The sequence below is a fragment of the Mya arenaria genome, chromosome 11, assembly GCF_026914265.1.
Source record: "Mya arenaria isolate MELC-2E11 chromosome 11, ASM2691426v1".
In the NCBI taxonomy this organism is placed as follows: Eukaryota; Metazoa; Mollusca; class Bivalvia; order Myida; family Myidae; genus Mya; species Mya arenaria.
In genome coordinates, this window is record NC_069132.1 from 14,246,581 (window position 1) to 14,261,512 (window position 14,932).

The 14,932-nt window shown below is 35.9% G+C and overlaps 1 protein-coding gene across 3 annotated transcripts; it reads right to left on the bottom strand.

Moving 5' to 3' along the window:
• Positions 1-3,350: 3,350 nt before the first annotated feature.
• Positions 3,351-14,663, bottom strand: LOC128207250 (GDP-D-glucose phosphorylase 1-like). Of its 3 annotated transcripts, none has more exons than XM_052910072.1 (11): positions 14,583-14,663; positions 12,744-12,841; positions 12,125-12,238; positions 10,884-11,078; positions 10,641-10,727; positions 9,285-9,343; positions 8,325-8,427; positions 6,433-6,533; positions 5,729-5,874; positions 5,238-5,303; positions 3,351-5,001 (listed from the first exon to the last, which is right to left on the bottom strand). In XM_052910072.1, exons 2-11 carry the CDS (start codon positions 12,825-12,827, stop codon positions 4,871-4,873), a joined length of 1,086 nt encoding a protein of 361 aa, XP_052766032.1. In that variant the 5' UTR covers positions 12,828-12,841; positions 14,583-14,663; the 3' UTR covers positions 3,351-4,870. The 3 variants fall into 3 exon arrangements, with proteins under 3 accessions (XP_052766032.1, XP_052766030.1, XP_052766031.1); XM_052910070.1 differs by having other exon boundaries at positions 5,717-5,874; XM_052910071.1 differs by lacking the exon at positions 14,583-14,663 and adding an exon at positions 13,340-14,547 and having other exon boundaries at positions 5,717-5,874.
• Between the last annotated feature and the right edge of the window lie 269 nt (positions 14,664-14,932).

Here is a 14,932-nt window from a genome sequence, read left to right on the forward strand (position 1 = left end):
TCCAACAAGTCCAGGTTTACAAAAGTCAAATGACAAGTTCAGAATTACAAGGATAGACGATATCGCCTATACCTTATATGGTAAATGTCACCGGAAGAAACGAAGGGTAATGGGTGGAGCTAACTAATCAGATTTTCTTTCGTTTATTTCCGTCGAATCAAGCAAGAGAGATAACATCTTCGCCATTCTCCTGTAAATTCCCGGTTTTAAGTTCGAGTACTCTCTCTTTATTTCACAATAAAAACTAACATTAACTTCATCTTTTATTTTATTTTGACGATCAATGTTCCTAAATGGGTTATAAATCACCATATTATTTAGTCAATTGCAGTTGGTTGTATCTGAGCTGGGCTCACGGATCCAGATTTATACTGCCACTGTCAGTTGTTTTTTTTTACTTATATACCCAAGCAAGCAAAAATTGTTCATTTATTTTATTTACAAGTGGACCATGGGCGGGTTGTTCAGTGGGGTGGGGAGCTGTAGGGCCTGTGTCCCCCCCAGTTGGCCCGCAAGTAAACTTAAAGGTTATTTTTTTTGTCAATATTTCTCAGAAAAAAATACTTACCGTAATTACGCCATAATGCACCAATTCAGACTAAAAATATTTAAAATATTCTAGGGGGAGTACCCCTAAACCCCACTTCCCACATTATTAATGTCATGCCCACTCAAGGGATCATGTCCAAAAAGTTGTGCCCCTAAGTAATACCCCTCTAACGCAAGTCCCTGTTCAAAACCTGCTCAAGCAAACCCACGAAACTTTTGATGGACATCATAATGATATCCACCTAGTTTTGTCTGTTATACATTTATCTTAATAAGCATGTATGGTGTAAATGTGTAATTTCAATACATCATTGAAACAAAATATCCATGTGGATGGAAGAACAACCCTCCAACCCACTTGTGTTCCCCAGTTATGAATTACGGGATCTGCCACTGTGAACCATAACAATCAAGTGGGGGATTTCAAGAACATGAAAAAAATAGATATCGTGAGTCTTAGATTAGAAAAACAAACGCGCGATTTTTCCCCTCCAAAAGGGCTAGGTCCGCTTCACCTAAATGTGAAAAAAAGCCCTGACTGTTGAGTGTGGGTGGGGTATAAAAGGTAGCAGCAAGTAATAATTGTTTATTGGCAATAAATTGACTTCATCATTAAAATACTTTATTAATTACCTATTAAATAATATTCGTTACAGTATTATGTACGAGTTATGTGAAGTTGTAATCTAAGTGTATTTTATCCATACAGTTCCAGCTACCAGGTAAGAAACCTCTGGGGCATCTTAGTGAATAATTTCAACTTAATGAAAATTTAGATTTTTTTCTTCGTAAATTTTAAATTATTTTATATTACTTGCAATCTTAAACATAGCAAAAAGGCAAGAAAGTGTCCTCAAATGGTAGAATTTAAAATAGTGTTTATAGTAATTTAAAGCTGCACTCTCACAGATTGACAGTTTAAACTAAAACAGATCTAAATTGTTTGGAAAACTGCCGACATTTTTCATTTTTCTTAAAACATTACTGTAGTATCACTTTTAGCCATAAAACATCAATTTGCGAACATAAAACTGAAAAACTGTATCTGATCTTTTGTCAGCAGTCTTATACCACTGGTATACAGACATTTACGCAAAAATTGGCTAATTCCAAAACAAAAAATAACAAGAGATGTTAGTGAAACATTTATGCCCCCTTGGGAGCCAAATTGTTAGTAGGATTTGGACACTTAAATAAAATATGGACAATCAGAAAACCTTTTTTCAGCTTACAGTCACACTGACCTTGACCTTTGACCCACTGACCTCAAAATCAATAGGGTTCATCTGCTGGTCATGACCAATAAGCCTACCAAGTATGAGGTCCCTGGGTCAAAGCGTTCTCAAGTTATTGATCGGAAACCGTTTTTCATGTAAAGGTCACACTGACCTTGACCTTTGACCCACTGACCTCAAAATCAATAGGGTTCATCTGCTGGCCATGACCAATACACCTACCAAGTATGAGGTCCCTGGGTCAAAGCGTTCTCAAGTTATTGATCGGAAACCGTTTTTCATGTAAAGGTCACACTGACCTTGACCTTTGACCCACTGACCTCAAAATCAATAGGGTTCATCTGCTGGTCATGACCAATACACCTACCAAGTATGAGGTCCCTAGGTCAAAGCGCTCTCAAGTTATTGATCGGAAACCATTTGGTATTCCGACCGACAGACAGACAGACAGACCGACCGACATGTGCAAAACAATATACCCCACTTTTTTCAAAAGGGGGCATAAAAATAGTTGTCAACATGGTCAATCTGTGAGAGTGCAGCTTTAAAAGAAAAATAAGACAATGGGACTTTTCATTCTTGAAGTATAATTTAATGCTAATGACTTACATTTTGTTGTGTTTGAGTCAAGTATCATTTTGCATACATCTCATTTCATGAGATGTGCGTATTAATTACTATTTTATTGACAAAAACATGTTGTAATATCATATATTATTTTATTCGACATGAAATAATTTATAATCCATCCTGTTTCCAAATCATAGTCCATAATGTCATAATATAGATGATTCGTAATGTCCATAATAACGTTCGCAATGTCCATGGTCCAAAGTATCCATAATTGGTTTAAATAGAGCCGAGTGATAGCGGAAATTTCCGAAAGACGTAAGGAGTTAAGACATGGTTAAGGCGGAGTTAAGATATGGTTAAGGCGGAGCTATCTATAAATAAAATTAAATTTAAGACATGGTTAAGGCGGAGTTAAGATATGGTTAAGGCGGAGCTATCTATAAATAAAATTAAATTCATCTCGTAAACATTTTCAACTGCGAATGAAAAGTCACCACCATACAATGTACTTTGTAGAACTACGAACTGAAATCTGTCTTCTACACACCGCTATGTAAAACCCGGCATGTGACTTTCACAGAATGACGTGTGTTTAACATACACAACTTTATAAACACGACTGAATCCTCTGTTGAATAAATGCAACGAGAATAAAACTCCAATTGGTACAATGAAAAATGAAAATGTGCAGTGTAAAATGTAAACATACAACCGATGAGTTGGCGGTTGTAAAATGTAAATTGGTAAATCATCAATGTTACAAACCTAAAATACACACATACACGTCTGGACTTTTGGCAATGAATAGCCTCCATATTTCTCAGCCTACCTAGCCATGGTTTTTTGTCTAAATGTAACAGGGACCACATGAATTCTGTTTGGCCTCAACCCAGTTGTAGCAGCAACACTGGTAAGAAGGTAATTAACCCCTCTTTATAAATACGTTATATACCATGCTAAAAGATTCACACACACAAAAATACAGTAATTTTATTTTATTGAGAGTTCTTGTATTTCATGAACATGAATATCAAATAATCGAGAAATAAGAAAACTTTCTTCTTACAACCTCCCTCTAATGGTTTTGTTCAAATATAAATGAAACAAATAATCCTAAGCAAAATGCATTATAACACGATAATCTTTATTTTTTCAAAGACAATGGTGAGACACCAGAAACAAAGATCAAATGAAAGTGCAAAACAAGTTCCTACAAATGTGATGTTAGATTGAACAGCCAACCAGAATTTCAACAAAATAACCATTTAGCATTCAAATATTATTAATCTTAATTGGAAGTAGTAAAATGTTTAATATATTTGCAGTGAATAATTTGCTATTTTTAATGAGCCTGGATGTCAGTATTCACTTTACATTGACTCAAGTGTCTTCCTTACTGAGAAGGAACAGTAGAGCATAACAAAAGAATCCCGCAAGATCTCTTGATTCAAGGTTATTCATATGGTGAAAGCCATATATTATATAACAAATATCAAATATATGACACATCTTTCATTACATCAACCAAGTCTTGTGAGTACTTCAATTCATTGTGGAGGTCATTGAACATACATATGTGCAAAGTAGTTGTTGAATAATGTAGAAAGTTTTTTATCTGCATTGGGCATATTATAGTAACAGGATTCACCGTCTATGTTGGGCAGTTGAGGAATTTTCATGTATCTGACCTATATTTCACAAGAGCAATTAAATGAGAAGCTGAGGCCCAGCCATTTATCTTTGAAAAGCGGACAGCTGCTGGGACCACAGCTTCTACCACCTGAGAACTTAAATCAAAAGAGAAAACTGGGTGAAAGAATTGCACTGCTTAAGTCACATAAGTCACACAGCAATTATCTATGTAAAGCTCTATAAAAAAAATGTATCATGGAATAAAGGTAAATTATCAACTTCAAGAGAAATCAAAATAAATGAACAAGAGCACCACTATAGCTTAGTGTGACACCACAAACAACACAGAGCTATGAGACTATCACAACATACTTTTTCCAAAAAATAAACAAGCTAACAAAACCCCCTGAAAACCCCTGAAACACACTGAAAGACGATAAAATAATCATAACAGTAGAGTATATACCAGAGCTACCGGAAGCAAACACTTACACTTGTATGTTTTTCTTTGTTCAGTCTAACAAGGGTCATAAATCAATGATTATTTAATAAAGAGTTGTATACCTTGTTATACATGTGTGTATTGTCTCTGACAACATGTGCATATGCTTCATTTGTATTTCAAATTAAAAGTTGCGCTTGAAGTCGACACCAAAGCTATCACAATAAGCCGACTTTCTTGCTTCAAAAACAGACAACAACAATAAAGGATAACAATAAAAACGATTAATCAACAGACAGAGAATTGAGCAATAACAACATATCACATTCCCGCCTATTTACATTAAAATTCACTGGAATTCAAAATCACTGATGAACACTTGGTGTCACGAACACATGTTGTCATAGCTACAGTTCCTGGCTAACCCAGCTAGCCGTCATCAACTGCCTTGTTGGGAGAACATTGAGACAAGGTCATGCTTGATTGTCTCGTACTCGGTGGACTGTAGAAGATGGTCGCGTATTGTAGACTCAATACTCTCCTCTGTCAGCTCATTAAACAGACTTTCCACTGGAATAAAACAAACAGAAATTGTATTGATCAACTTCATTTTAAGTGATTTAGCCAATACACAGATATTTTAATAACAAATAGCAATTAAATCCATTTATATTTATAAAAATATGTCATTCTAATCTAATGGTAGTGTAGAAAATGTACATGTAAAGAGGTTCTGTGGCTTCTGTAAACTTTATCCACAATTACAAATAGATGAGAGCACTATAGAATTATGCCTAAGTGTTTACCTTTAATGGGTAGATGACCAGCAAGTTCAACAAGGGCAACATTGAAGGCTGCCTCATCCTTCAACCCTGGAAATAGGGGTTGGTCAGTAAAATTTCAAAAGAGTCCGATAAAACATTTATGACCAGAAAAAAAATCTTAGGTCATCAGTTTGTGCTGTTAACCAAAATATGTATTCATGTGGAACTGTGATATACCATTCCCTTATGATCCTGATATTGGAATATCCAATGTTCAAGGAAATAGATCATTCAATGTTCAAGATAATAGGACATCAAATATTTAAGTTCATATGATATTAAATAATTAAGATAATAAAATAATAAACAATATGAAATACTCAAACTACAATATAACATTGTCATTGCCACAGAATCTTAGCAGGTTGGATTGACACCTCCAGACTCAAGAAGCCACGCAACTCTTATTCACAAATATGGAGCTACAAATCGGAAAAAGCAAGCAAAAGTAGAAGACATACACATGTGGGTACCTATGAACTTCTTTCTGGGCCAAATGAAGACCCGAACAGTGCGGTTGGTGCTGCCCTGTGGGTCACCAAATACAGAGCCACGGGTCATAAACATGTTGTGGGCAACTTCCTTCTTCTGGAAGTAATCTGTTATCTGGAACACCCATCTGTGGAAAGATAAAAAGGGAAATCACAATGAAAACAGGGATGCACGAGAACAGAACATTCTATGGTCATATTATGGTCTGCATAATTATTTAAAAGCTGGAATTATGACAGCTATCTTACTCTTCTGTGCAGGCAAAAACAAGTTCGCTAAGAACAAAGCTGTCATACATTGTAAATAAAATATTTGAAAAGCAACTTACAGTACTTATCTAAATAGCAAAATAAGGTGTCAGATTGGAAAAACACAAATTTCTGGTATGATGGTTGGATAATGTATAAATCTACATAGACAGTGTGACAGTCTGTTCGGTTACCTACACTGACAGTGTGACAAGGTCTGTTTCTAAATCTACATTGACAGTGTGACAGTCTGTTCGGTTGCCTACACTGACAGTGTGACAAGGTCTGTTTCTTAATCTACATTGACAGTGTGACAGTCTGTTCGGTTGCCTACACTGACAGTGTGACAAGGTCTGTTTCTTAATCTACATTGACAGTGACATAATCTGTTTCTAAATCTACATTGCCTGTGTGGCATGATCTGTGCCTAGGCCTACCTTGAAAGTGTGACATGATCTGTTCCGTGCAGCTGAAGAGCATACCCATGGCCTGGCATTGATGTCAACTCATACAGTGGCCCTTTTAAATTGTTCACGGGCTGTGAAACAACACATCCAAATAAATTGCATACATGTTATATCATCAGAACTTTTTCATTAAAAACATATTATGACAAAATTTTAACACAAGAGGTTAAATTCTATATTTAGTGAATTTGATGTATGTTGCCTATTGGGAATGCCTGTTATTTTATCACTTAAAGTTTTCCTCATCAAACTTAAGGTCAAATGAACAGGTCACCGAAATTTTGATGAGGAAGACGCTTCAGATGCTGGCCTTTTGATGAGTTCATTTCTTACATAAACAATAAAAGCAAGAAAACCAGTTTTTCTTTGATTGACTAAAGAATTTTAGCCTACATTGTGAGATTCAGTTTCTTCTCTTTTTCTACTTTTAATAACAGTGACCTTGAACCGGGCCCTAGGGGCTCAAAATGCAATCCCAAAGAAGTCTTTCATAAACTCTTCCGACATACTAAGTTTGGTCACAATATGTTAAACCTTACTAAAGTTTTACAGTTTCAACTATATTTCTTATTTTAGAAAGAGTGACTTTGACCTGGTAGTAGGATACACCTTTGTTATTAGTCCCTGCTTTGAACCAAGGGGCCACAAACGCAATCTCATGAAAGGTCTCCATAAACGCTTCATATATACCAACTTTGGTCACTATATGTCAAATCTGACAAAAATTATTCAATACCCTAGGTTTGACACAGTGCTTGTGTGCCCGAACATGGATGTATGTCAATTTAATAACCAGGTTTTACTTTGCTTAAACCTTGTTAACAAGAGCAGCAACTGTCACAAAATATGCATGTCCTTATTTTAGGACACCAAGTTTGATGATAAGTTGTGGTCTGTTAATCCAAATTTAGAGAGCAGACACTGTAAAGACAGCTTTGGCCAATCCAAGGGTCATATCTCTGGAGTGATTAAGGGGACAAGGCTGGTTATTGAACCTGACCAAGATATTCTGCTCATACACATCTGGTGATGATTGGGAAAAGGCTTCTCAAGTTATTGAGGGGACAAGACTAATTTGAGGGTATTTCCATAATAAAGGGCGATAACTCGAATAACTAGAGTAGTATGGCTGGTCATCAAACTTGTCCAATATATTATGCCATTACACATTTTAACCAAATTTGGCATCCTAAGTTATCAGACAAAATTATTTTATTGGATGACAACTGCTAGTTCGCCCATCCATACTATGCAGGTAAAACATTAATAAGGATAAAAACTAAAATCCACAAAAAATTAAGACCATCATTCAATCTGATGGCGGTCAATCACTAGCACAATCTATATCTAATCTTGATGTTTGTCAGCAAAATGTTTACAATGTCGAGCCCCTGCTGTCACAATCATGAAAAAAGATTCCAGAAAGGTTGGGGTTTTTTACCTTTAATGTAATCACTTCTTATGAATGTTAGTGATGTCTAACTAGTAATAAAAAAAAAGAAATTCGACCAATGAGTGTGACCTGATCTGATACCAAACTATATTGGTCCCAAAGTGACACCCCTTCTTCTGATGGTGGACATTTGTCCTAAGAAATTTTTAAGATCCACCAATGTCTGGCCAAGTAACAGCCTAGACAAGCCAAAATCAGACAGATGCGCGCACATAAGACCAAACCGCCATCGTAACAACTAGGTCAGGCTCACCGCCAAGTGGCTAAAAATGCATGTTTCAACAGTACCATGGTATTCTTTAATGAAGAGATGCTTGAGTAGAAACAGTGATATTATTACAATATATCTCAGCAATGAACCTTACATCAACAACAAGGTGCTAATGTACAACACAAGTGTGTATCTCACCGTGTGTTCTATAAAGAGTTCGTGGTTCAGGTAGTAGGCATGCAGATGTAAGTGGTTCACAGAGGCATAGGCACACAGGCTGTTGAACCCAACACGAAACCCGCTGAAACACACAAGCAAAATATGTATAAAAGTTCACTTGAGCTAAATGTTACTTTTTAAACCTAACCAGAGAGTTCACCATCTAAACAATCAGATGATAAAGCAATTATTACCTTTACTCATGAACATTCTCCATGTCAAGTCCTTGCATATGATTTTCTTTTAATTAATAGTCATAGGAAATATAAATATTTGATTTTGTTTCTTTATAAATGTTTATACCAAAAAGGCAAATACATCTTTATGTTTACAACGCAAAGTCAACATCAATGTCAAACACTGTACCTGTGTTTCATAGTATCAACTAACATCAATGTCAAACACTGTACCTGTGTTTCATAGTATCAGCTAACATCAATGTCAAACACTGTACCTGTGTTTCATAATATCAGCTAACATCAATGTCAAACACTGTACCTGTGTTTCATAGTATCAGCTAACATCAATGTCAAACACTGTACCTGTGTTTCATAGTATCAGCTAACACGAATGTCAAACACTGTACCTGTGTTTCATAACATCAGCTAACATGAATGTCAAACACTGTACCTGTGTTTCATAGTTTCAGCAAACATGAATGTCAAACACTGTACCTGTGTTTCATAATATCAGGTAACGCCAATGTCAAACACTTTACCTGTGTTTCATAATATCAGCTAAAAATTAATGTCAAACACTGTACCTGTGTTTCATAATATCAGCTAATATCAATGTCAAGCACTGTACATGTGTTTCATAATATCAGCTTACATGAATGTCAAACTCTGTACCTCTGTTTCATAATATCAGCTAACATGAATGTCAAACACTGTACCTCTGTTTCATAATATCAGCTAACATGAATGTCAAACACTGTACCTGTGTTTACTGAGGAGAAGCATCTCTAATGCCAGTTGAACGGAAGACTGTGTAAGGATCTGAAAAGAAGCCAGTTGAAGTATTTTATTGTCTAAATGAGAACTTAAGCTGTGGCTCACCTTACTTCTGTCGGCTGCGCTCACGAAGGAGCTACCATTCATGCAAACACTTAATAACTCTGTAATATTTACTCTCAGCATTGCTACAGTTTACCTTGTTTGCTCCCTGGCCCAAGTAACTTTTACCTGACAATATATATATCCACTTCATTGTCTCAAGGGTCGTACAGTTTTGAATTTCCAAGCCAATTTTGCAGTTTCAATGTTTATTGCTAGGAACTGCTTCCTCTGTTGTCCCTTCTTTCAACATAAAATAACGAAATACAACACTCTGACTCTGAGTATCTGTGAAAATTCATAACTTCTGTGAGAATTCATTTTACTGCTTATAAATTGCTTATTTAGTCACAACATTTCATATTATTAGTGTAAAACCACATCAAGAGGCATAAAAATCCTTTTGTTTTAAGTGTTTTTGAACAGTTTTGCATAAACCCTCAACCATTCAAACTGACTTCTGATGGAATAATTGTCTTTATATATACTCAAGAGCAGAAAATATCAGCAACTTGGTCAACTGATGATTGACTACACAGTGTCAACACAAAAAGTGCATTGATGTTTATCCTTGAGTTTAACATTAAAATGATACATCCCTTAGAAAGAAATTAGCCAAGAAGACCAATGACATGCTAGTGAAAACACAATGTCAGACGGAGTTTGTGAGTTCAAACCTGAACAAAGCGTGAAAGAAAATGTTTCGCAAATATATAAAGCATCTTTACAAAATGCTATAAACAACTTTTATGAAATTCTCTTCAAAATATATATTTACTACTTATGAAATGGAAGAATTTGCAGTAAAACTTCTAGTTGCACAGTAGATTTTGACTGCAGAAAATCATGCAATTTTAAACCAGAGACAATTAATCTGCAGATAGTGACACATGTAAGTGACCCATCGCAGGGAACATAAATCTGGTCCTACTGGGTGAAATCTGACACATTACACAAAGTGCTTCACATGTTGAATGAAATTTCTCTAAAAGAAGGTATAAGACTAGGAGCAGCATGGACTGCAACATTTCCAAACAGACTTCAAGACAGGCAGTGCCAGTATATCTACAATAATCTACTGTGCCCACACCACTTTTAAAGCAGCTGCATAATAATGTTTTCAAATATATTAAGTTCTGTTCACTATTCTGAAACTACAAGGGAAAGGGTACCAAAATAAAGCCCTGATGTAATGCTTTATATGGAAAAACAAAGGAAAGTGACATGTTGAAGGATGTACCTGCGGATTGCAGGCATCCACATCAGGAACCAACAGCACATGACCATACTCCAGCGGGCTCACATTGATTACCACCAAGTTCCGAACCTGTCAAACAAATGGACATATGTAAGTGACAATGCCTTGATAAAGTGTTTAGAATACTTATTTTACCTTTACAGTACAAATCATAATAAGACAAATACTAATAGTAATTTAAGGAAAAGCTGTTTTCTGTAATAAGGTATTAAAGATAACAGTCACCTTCATGACCTCTTTATTTGTTCCATCCCCACACTGATTCTTATCATTCAAGTCATTGACACACCCATCCCCAAGCTGAAAGAGCACTTCACTGGCTGGTATCTTGCCAAAGTTGAAGGTTGCTGGGTTGAATGGCTGGTTTACAGAGCAGATGTTGTCTGGCTTCCTACGCTCCTGAGCCCGCTTCTCATTAAGCTGTAAGAGCAAGGTAACATATTACATACATTTATCTGCAAGTGGTTCAACATAATTCATCATAGCTTCCTGGGACTGAGAAGGGATTCATTTTAATCACTAAAAGCATTTTCCATATCTTGCACAACCTACTAAGTGCAATATTAATATTTTCTAAAAACAAAAAGAGAATTGATTGCATGTAAATGTAATTGTATTTTCAAAAATAAGTTCGTATTATATTCTAGTAATATCTTAGAAAGTAAAAAAATTGATATGGCAAAAACAACTAGAACTAAATAATGAAAACAAGTTAAGATAACTCTACGGCAAAAGCAACTAAAACAAAATAATGACTGCATTTAACATCTGCATGCCACCTTGACACAGCCATTAAAATAACAAGCTTGAATTCTTAAGTTATTTCTTGCCAGCCAATCATCAGGCCCAGATTTCTCGAAACTTCTGAAGCTTAACAGGCTTAAGTCGCTTATTTCAATTAGCCAAAATACATACTGAAAATGGATTTTGATAAACGAAAAATGGTTTATTCTGATAATCATACAGATTATTCCTACATAATTTCTAAACAATTCTTGAAGAAGTAAATATAACACATTTTATAGACCAACAAAAATAGTGAGATTAGCTTAATCCTGTTATAAGGGACTTAAGAAGTTTCGAGAAATTGGGGCAAGAGTGTTAGCTCTTAATTTGTGGAAGTGCCGTAGATTGAGAAAAGTATGCAAGGCACTACTACTTATCATGGTGGTAATGTGACTTTTGTGTGTTAAATATCAGCCAGGCTCTACTACCCAACCTGGAAGTAATGTGAATTTTGTGTACCAAACATCAGTTGATTACTATTTTAAAATGTGGGAGCTCTTCAAACTTTTGCCAATAAAACAACTTTCAAACCAACCACATGTTGACTCTTAACCTGCCCCTCCTTTATACATTGTTTGTGGGGTTATAAAAGGTATGTTTTCAGTAATATAGCAAACATTTGTATGATACTCTTGCATTAATAATAATTACCTAAATGCTTACAAAAGAAGTCCTGATACCTGTGCAACATATCCAAGTTTGCCTATCACCTTTGTCTGATCAATGTTAAGTTTGTAGCGGAAATGTCCTGCCTCAACAGCTCTGTCCCATCCCGCACACAGACACTTGTCAAACTGGAACACAAACATAAATTATTGCCCAATACATATCGGTAACCATGATTCATCAATTTGCAAAATAATATCACTCTTAAAATTAAAAATATTTCATGCTGAAATACACAATGCATTTTCTTCAAAATTCAAATTTTCATCAATATGACAAATCAAGTCCAACAATCTTAACTGTTTCATAAGGTCTTTGAAAGAACCAATGTAAGAGTTACACTACCAAGTGCATTTTTTCCATCTGAAAATGGGGCTGAATATCAGGAATTTTGTCCCATTCATAATCCAAAAAGTTTTTTTTCAAATCTAAGAAAGTTGAATACCGGTAGTGCAGATTTGATCTTCAAATCAAGGATTTTAAAGGAGTGATTGCCTTGTTTCTTTGTTTGAAATATACTGTGATAAACTCACAATTATAGGCATTTTAGGCTACTTTCCCCATTTAAACCCTTAAACCTGTGCAGGGCTTGTGCTAATGTCGACCACTGTAACAGCATATTATCAAACTTACTGCACTCAACTCTCTGTTTTCGCCTGCATTCCAGGGCTTTGTACTCTCTTGAAAATCCTTTTCCCCATAATGAAAAAGCTCCATACTTTCAGGCTAAACTGAAAAATAAAAAACAATAATAACTCATACCAATCTTAGATCTCCAGAGGCCCCTTTCAAATTGTCATGTATAGAAATTTTGATTTTAAGACAAAAATGTCCAATTTGCTTCAAATGAGCCAATTTTTTTTTCGAACAGTTATAACATAGTGTTGTGTGTGTGGGTAAGAACCAGCCACCTAGTTTGCTCACTACGGTAAATGATTAATAATTGTAACTGAATGCCAACAAGCAACATGTCAAGCCTGTCAAAAGAGACTTTTTTGACACAAACATTTTTTCAACCTTAGACTTCTAAGCGTGACCTTGACCTTTGAGGTACAGACCTGGGTCTTGTGTGCGACTCACCACTTCATTTAGTGAACATTCATGTCAAATTATTTAAAATCCTATAATGCATGGTCAAGATACAGCCTGGACAAGTTTCAGTCTGGCCAAATGTACGCACTGATGCATGCATGCACAAACACAAAACTGTCATTATATGTTTCACTCACCGCACACATTCATCTCAACTAAGATGACTTCCTTGAAAATCCTATGATGCATGGTAAAGATAAGGCCCAGAGAAGGTAGTCCTAACAACAGCGATCATTTCAACATTTGACACACCGTCTTATCATGGTGAGCCTTCATGGCTTGTTTGTTGAAAATCCTATCATGCATGGCCATGAAACAGCTATGGACAAGGATCATTTCAAACATTTTTTGACCTTTGACGTACAGACCTGGGTCTTGTGCCCGACACATCATATCATGGTGTACCTTCATGGCAAGTTTTTGGAAATCCAAAAATGCATGGTCAAGATACAGCCTGAATGAGGTTCAGTCCAATCGGACGCACTGCTGCACTGACATACAAAGAATCGCCATTATGAAAACTATGCCTCACTTACTAAAGGGCTTTACAAATATTATTTGATCTCAATTTTTTTCAACCAAAATCATTGGGAATCACTTTAAAAACTAACAAAAAAGAATTCCAACAATCAATTCAACTGTCCTTAAACAACCAGTGCTTTGTCTTGGTACCAAGATGACACTGTCTGAAGTGGTGCTTTTATTATATAAGTGACCCATTCCTCAGACAAAATGGAGCTTTTACTCCAACTCAAGCCTTAAAATACAAAACCATTCGAGATTGTGCATGGCCGTCTGGGCAACAGTAACAACACAAAACAGTCACTTTACATACGAGTCGCAGATGCTCCTCAAGTTAAATACGAGGTCAAGGCTAGTGTGTATTAAGTCCAACAATGTGCATAATCCGAGAGTCAACACCATATTAATTGCTGTACCGCAATACCTGCAGAGACTTCCAAACCACACATCACTGGCACACCTTTTATAAGGCTGATTGACAATAAGACTAATTAAAACAGACCAGACTCTGCTATATACCTCCTCCTCATATGCCAGACTTGGAGAATCCATTATTAATGGTAATTTCTTTAGACTATTTCTTCAAGTAAAATCTTAAATATGTTTCATTGCTTGAATCAAGCCTCACAACGGGCACACTTTCTCAAAGGGGATAAGTTTAATACATTTATTGAAGCAATAAAATTAACCAAAACAGGTTGGGCAATAAATAACCCAATTAATGGAGTATTGTACGAAACGTGTGGGAACGAATTGGTTTAAATGTTTAAGTACAATATCAAATATCAACGAGCAGTTTAAACGGCATGTACAATGATCATAAGCATGAACATTGTGCAAAAATTACTGTAGGTGTACATTTATTGTAGACGTTGCTTTCTATACATAAAAGCATCAAAACATTTGCACACGTAGCAGCTACATGATAAAGTAAACAAGTAAGCACAATTGATTTGGAAAGCATCCTAAATTGTGTCACGAATGGGGCTCGTGTTCTTTATAGAACCGTCCTGTTCTGTATGTGAGTAGTATGGGAGTAGTTTGTTCCGGGTCCCAGATTTGACACAGTTAATTATTTTCCAATTTATCAATTAATGCACTAGAAGGACCGCTCACCGTTCGTGTTTGTTGCAGGCATCACATTTATCAATCGTAACGGTGTCTAATTACGCTGGTGACACTTATTGGGCCGTCAACCGTTGCTGTGA

What these genes read in the sequence shown, in the direction of transcription:
- LOC128207250 (XM_052910070.1), bottom strand. Translation starts at nt 12,827, where the DNA reads ATGGAGCTTTTTCATTATGGGGAAAAGGATTTTCAAGAGAGTACAAAG. An exon ending in CAAATAAAGAGGTCATGAAG is followed by an intron (nt 10,728 to 10,883) that starts GTGACTGTTATC and finishes TTTGTTTGACAG; the next exon opens with GTTCGGAACTTGGTGGTAAT. An exon ending in AACTCTTTATAGAACACACG is followed by an intron (nt 6,534 to 8,324) that starts GTGAGATACACA and finishes GTTGTTTCACAG; the next exon opens with CCCGTGAACAATTTAAAAGG.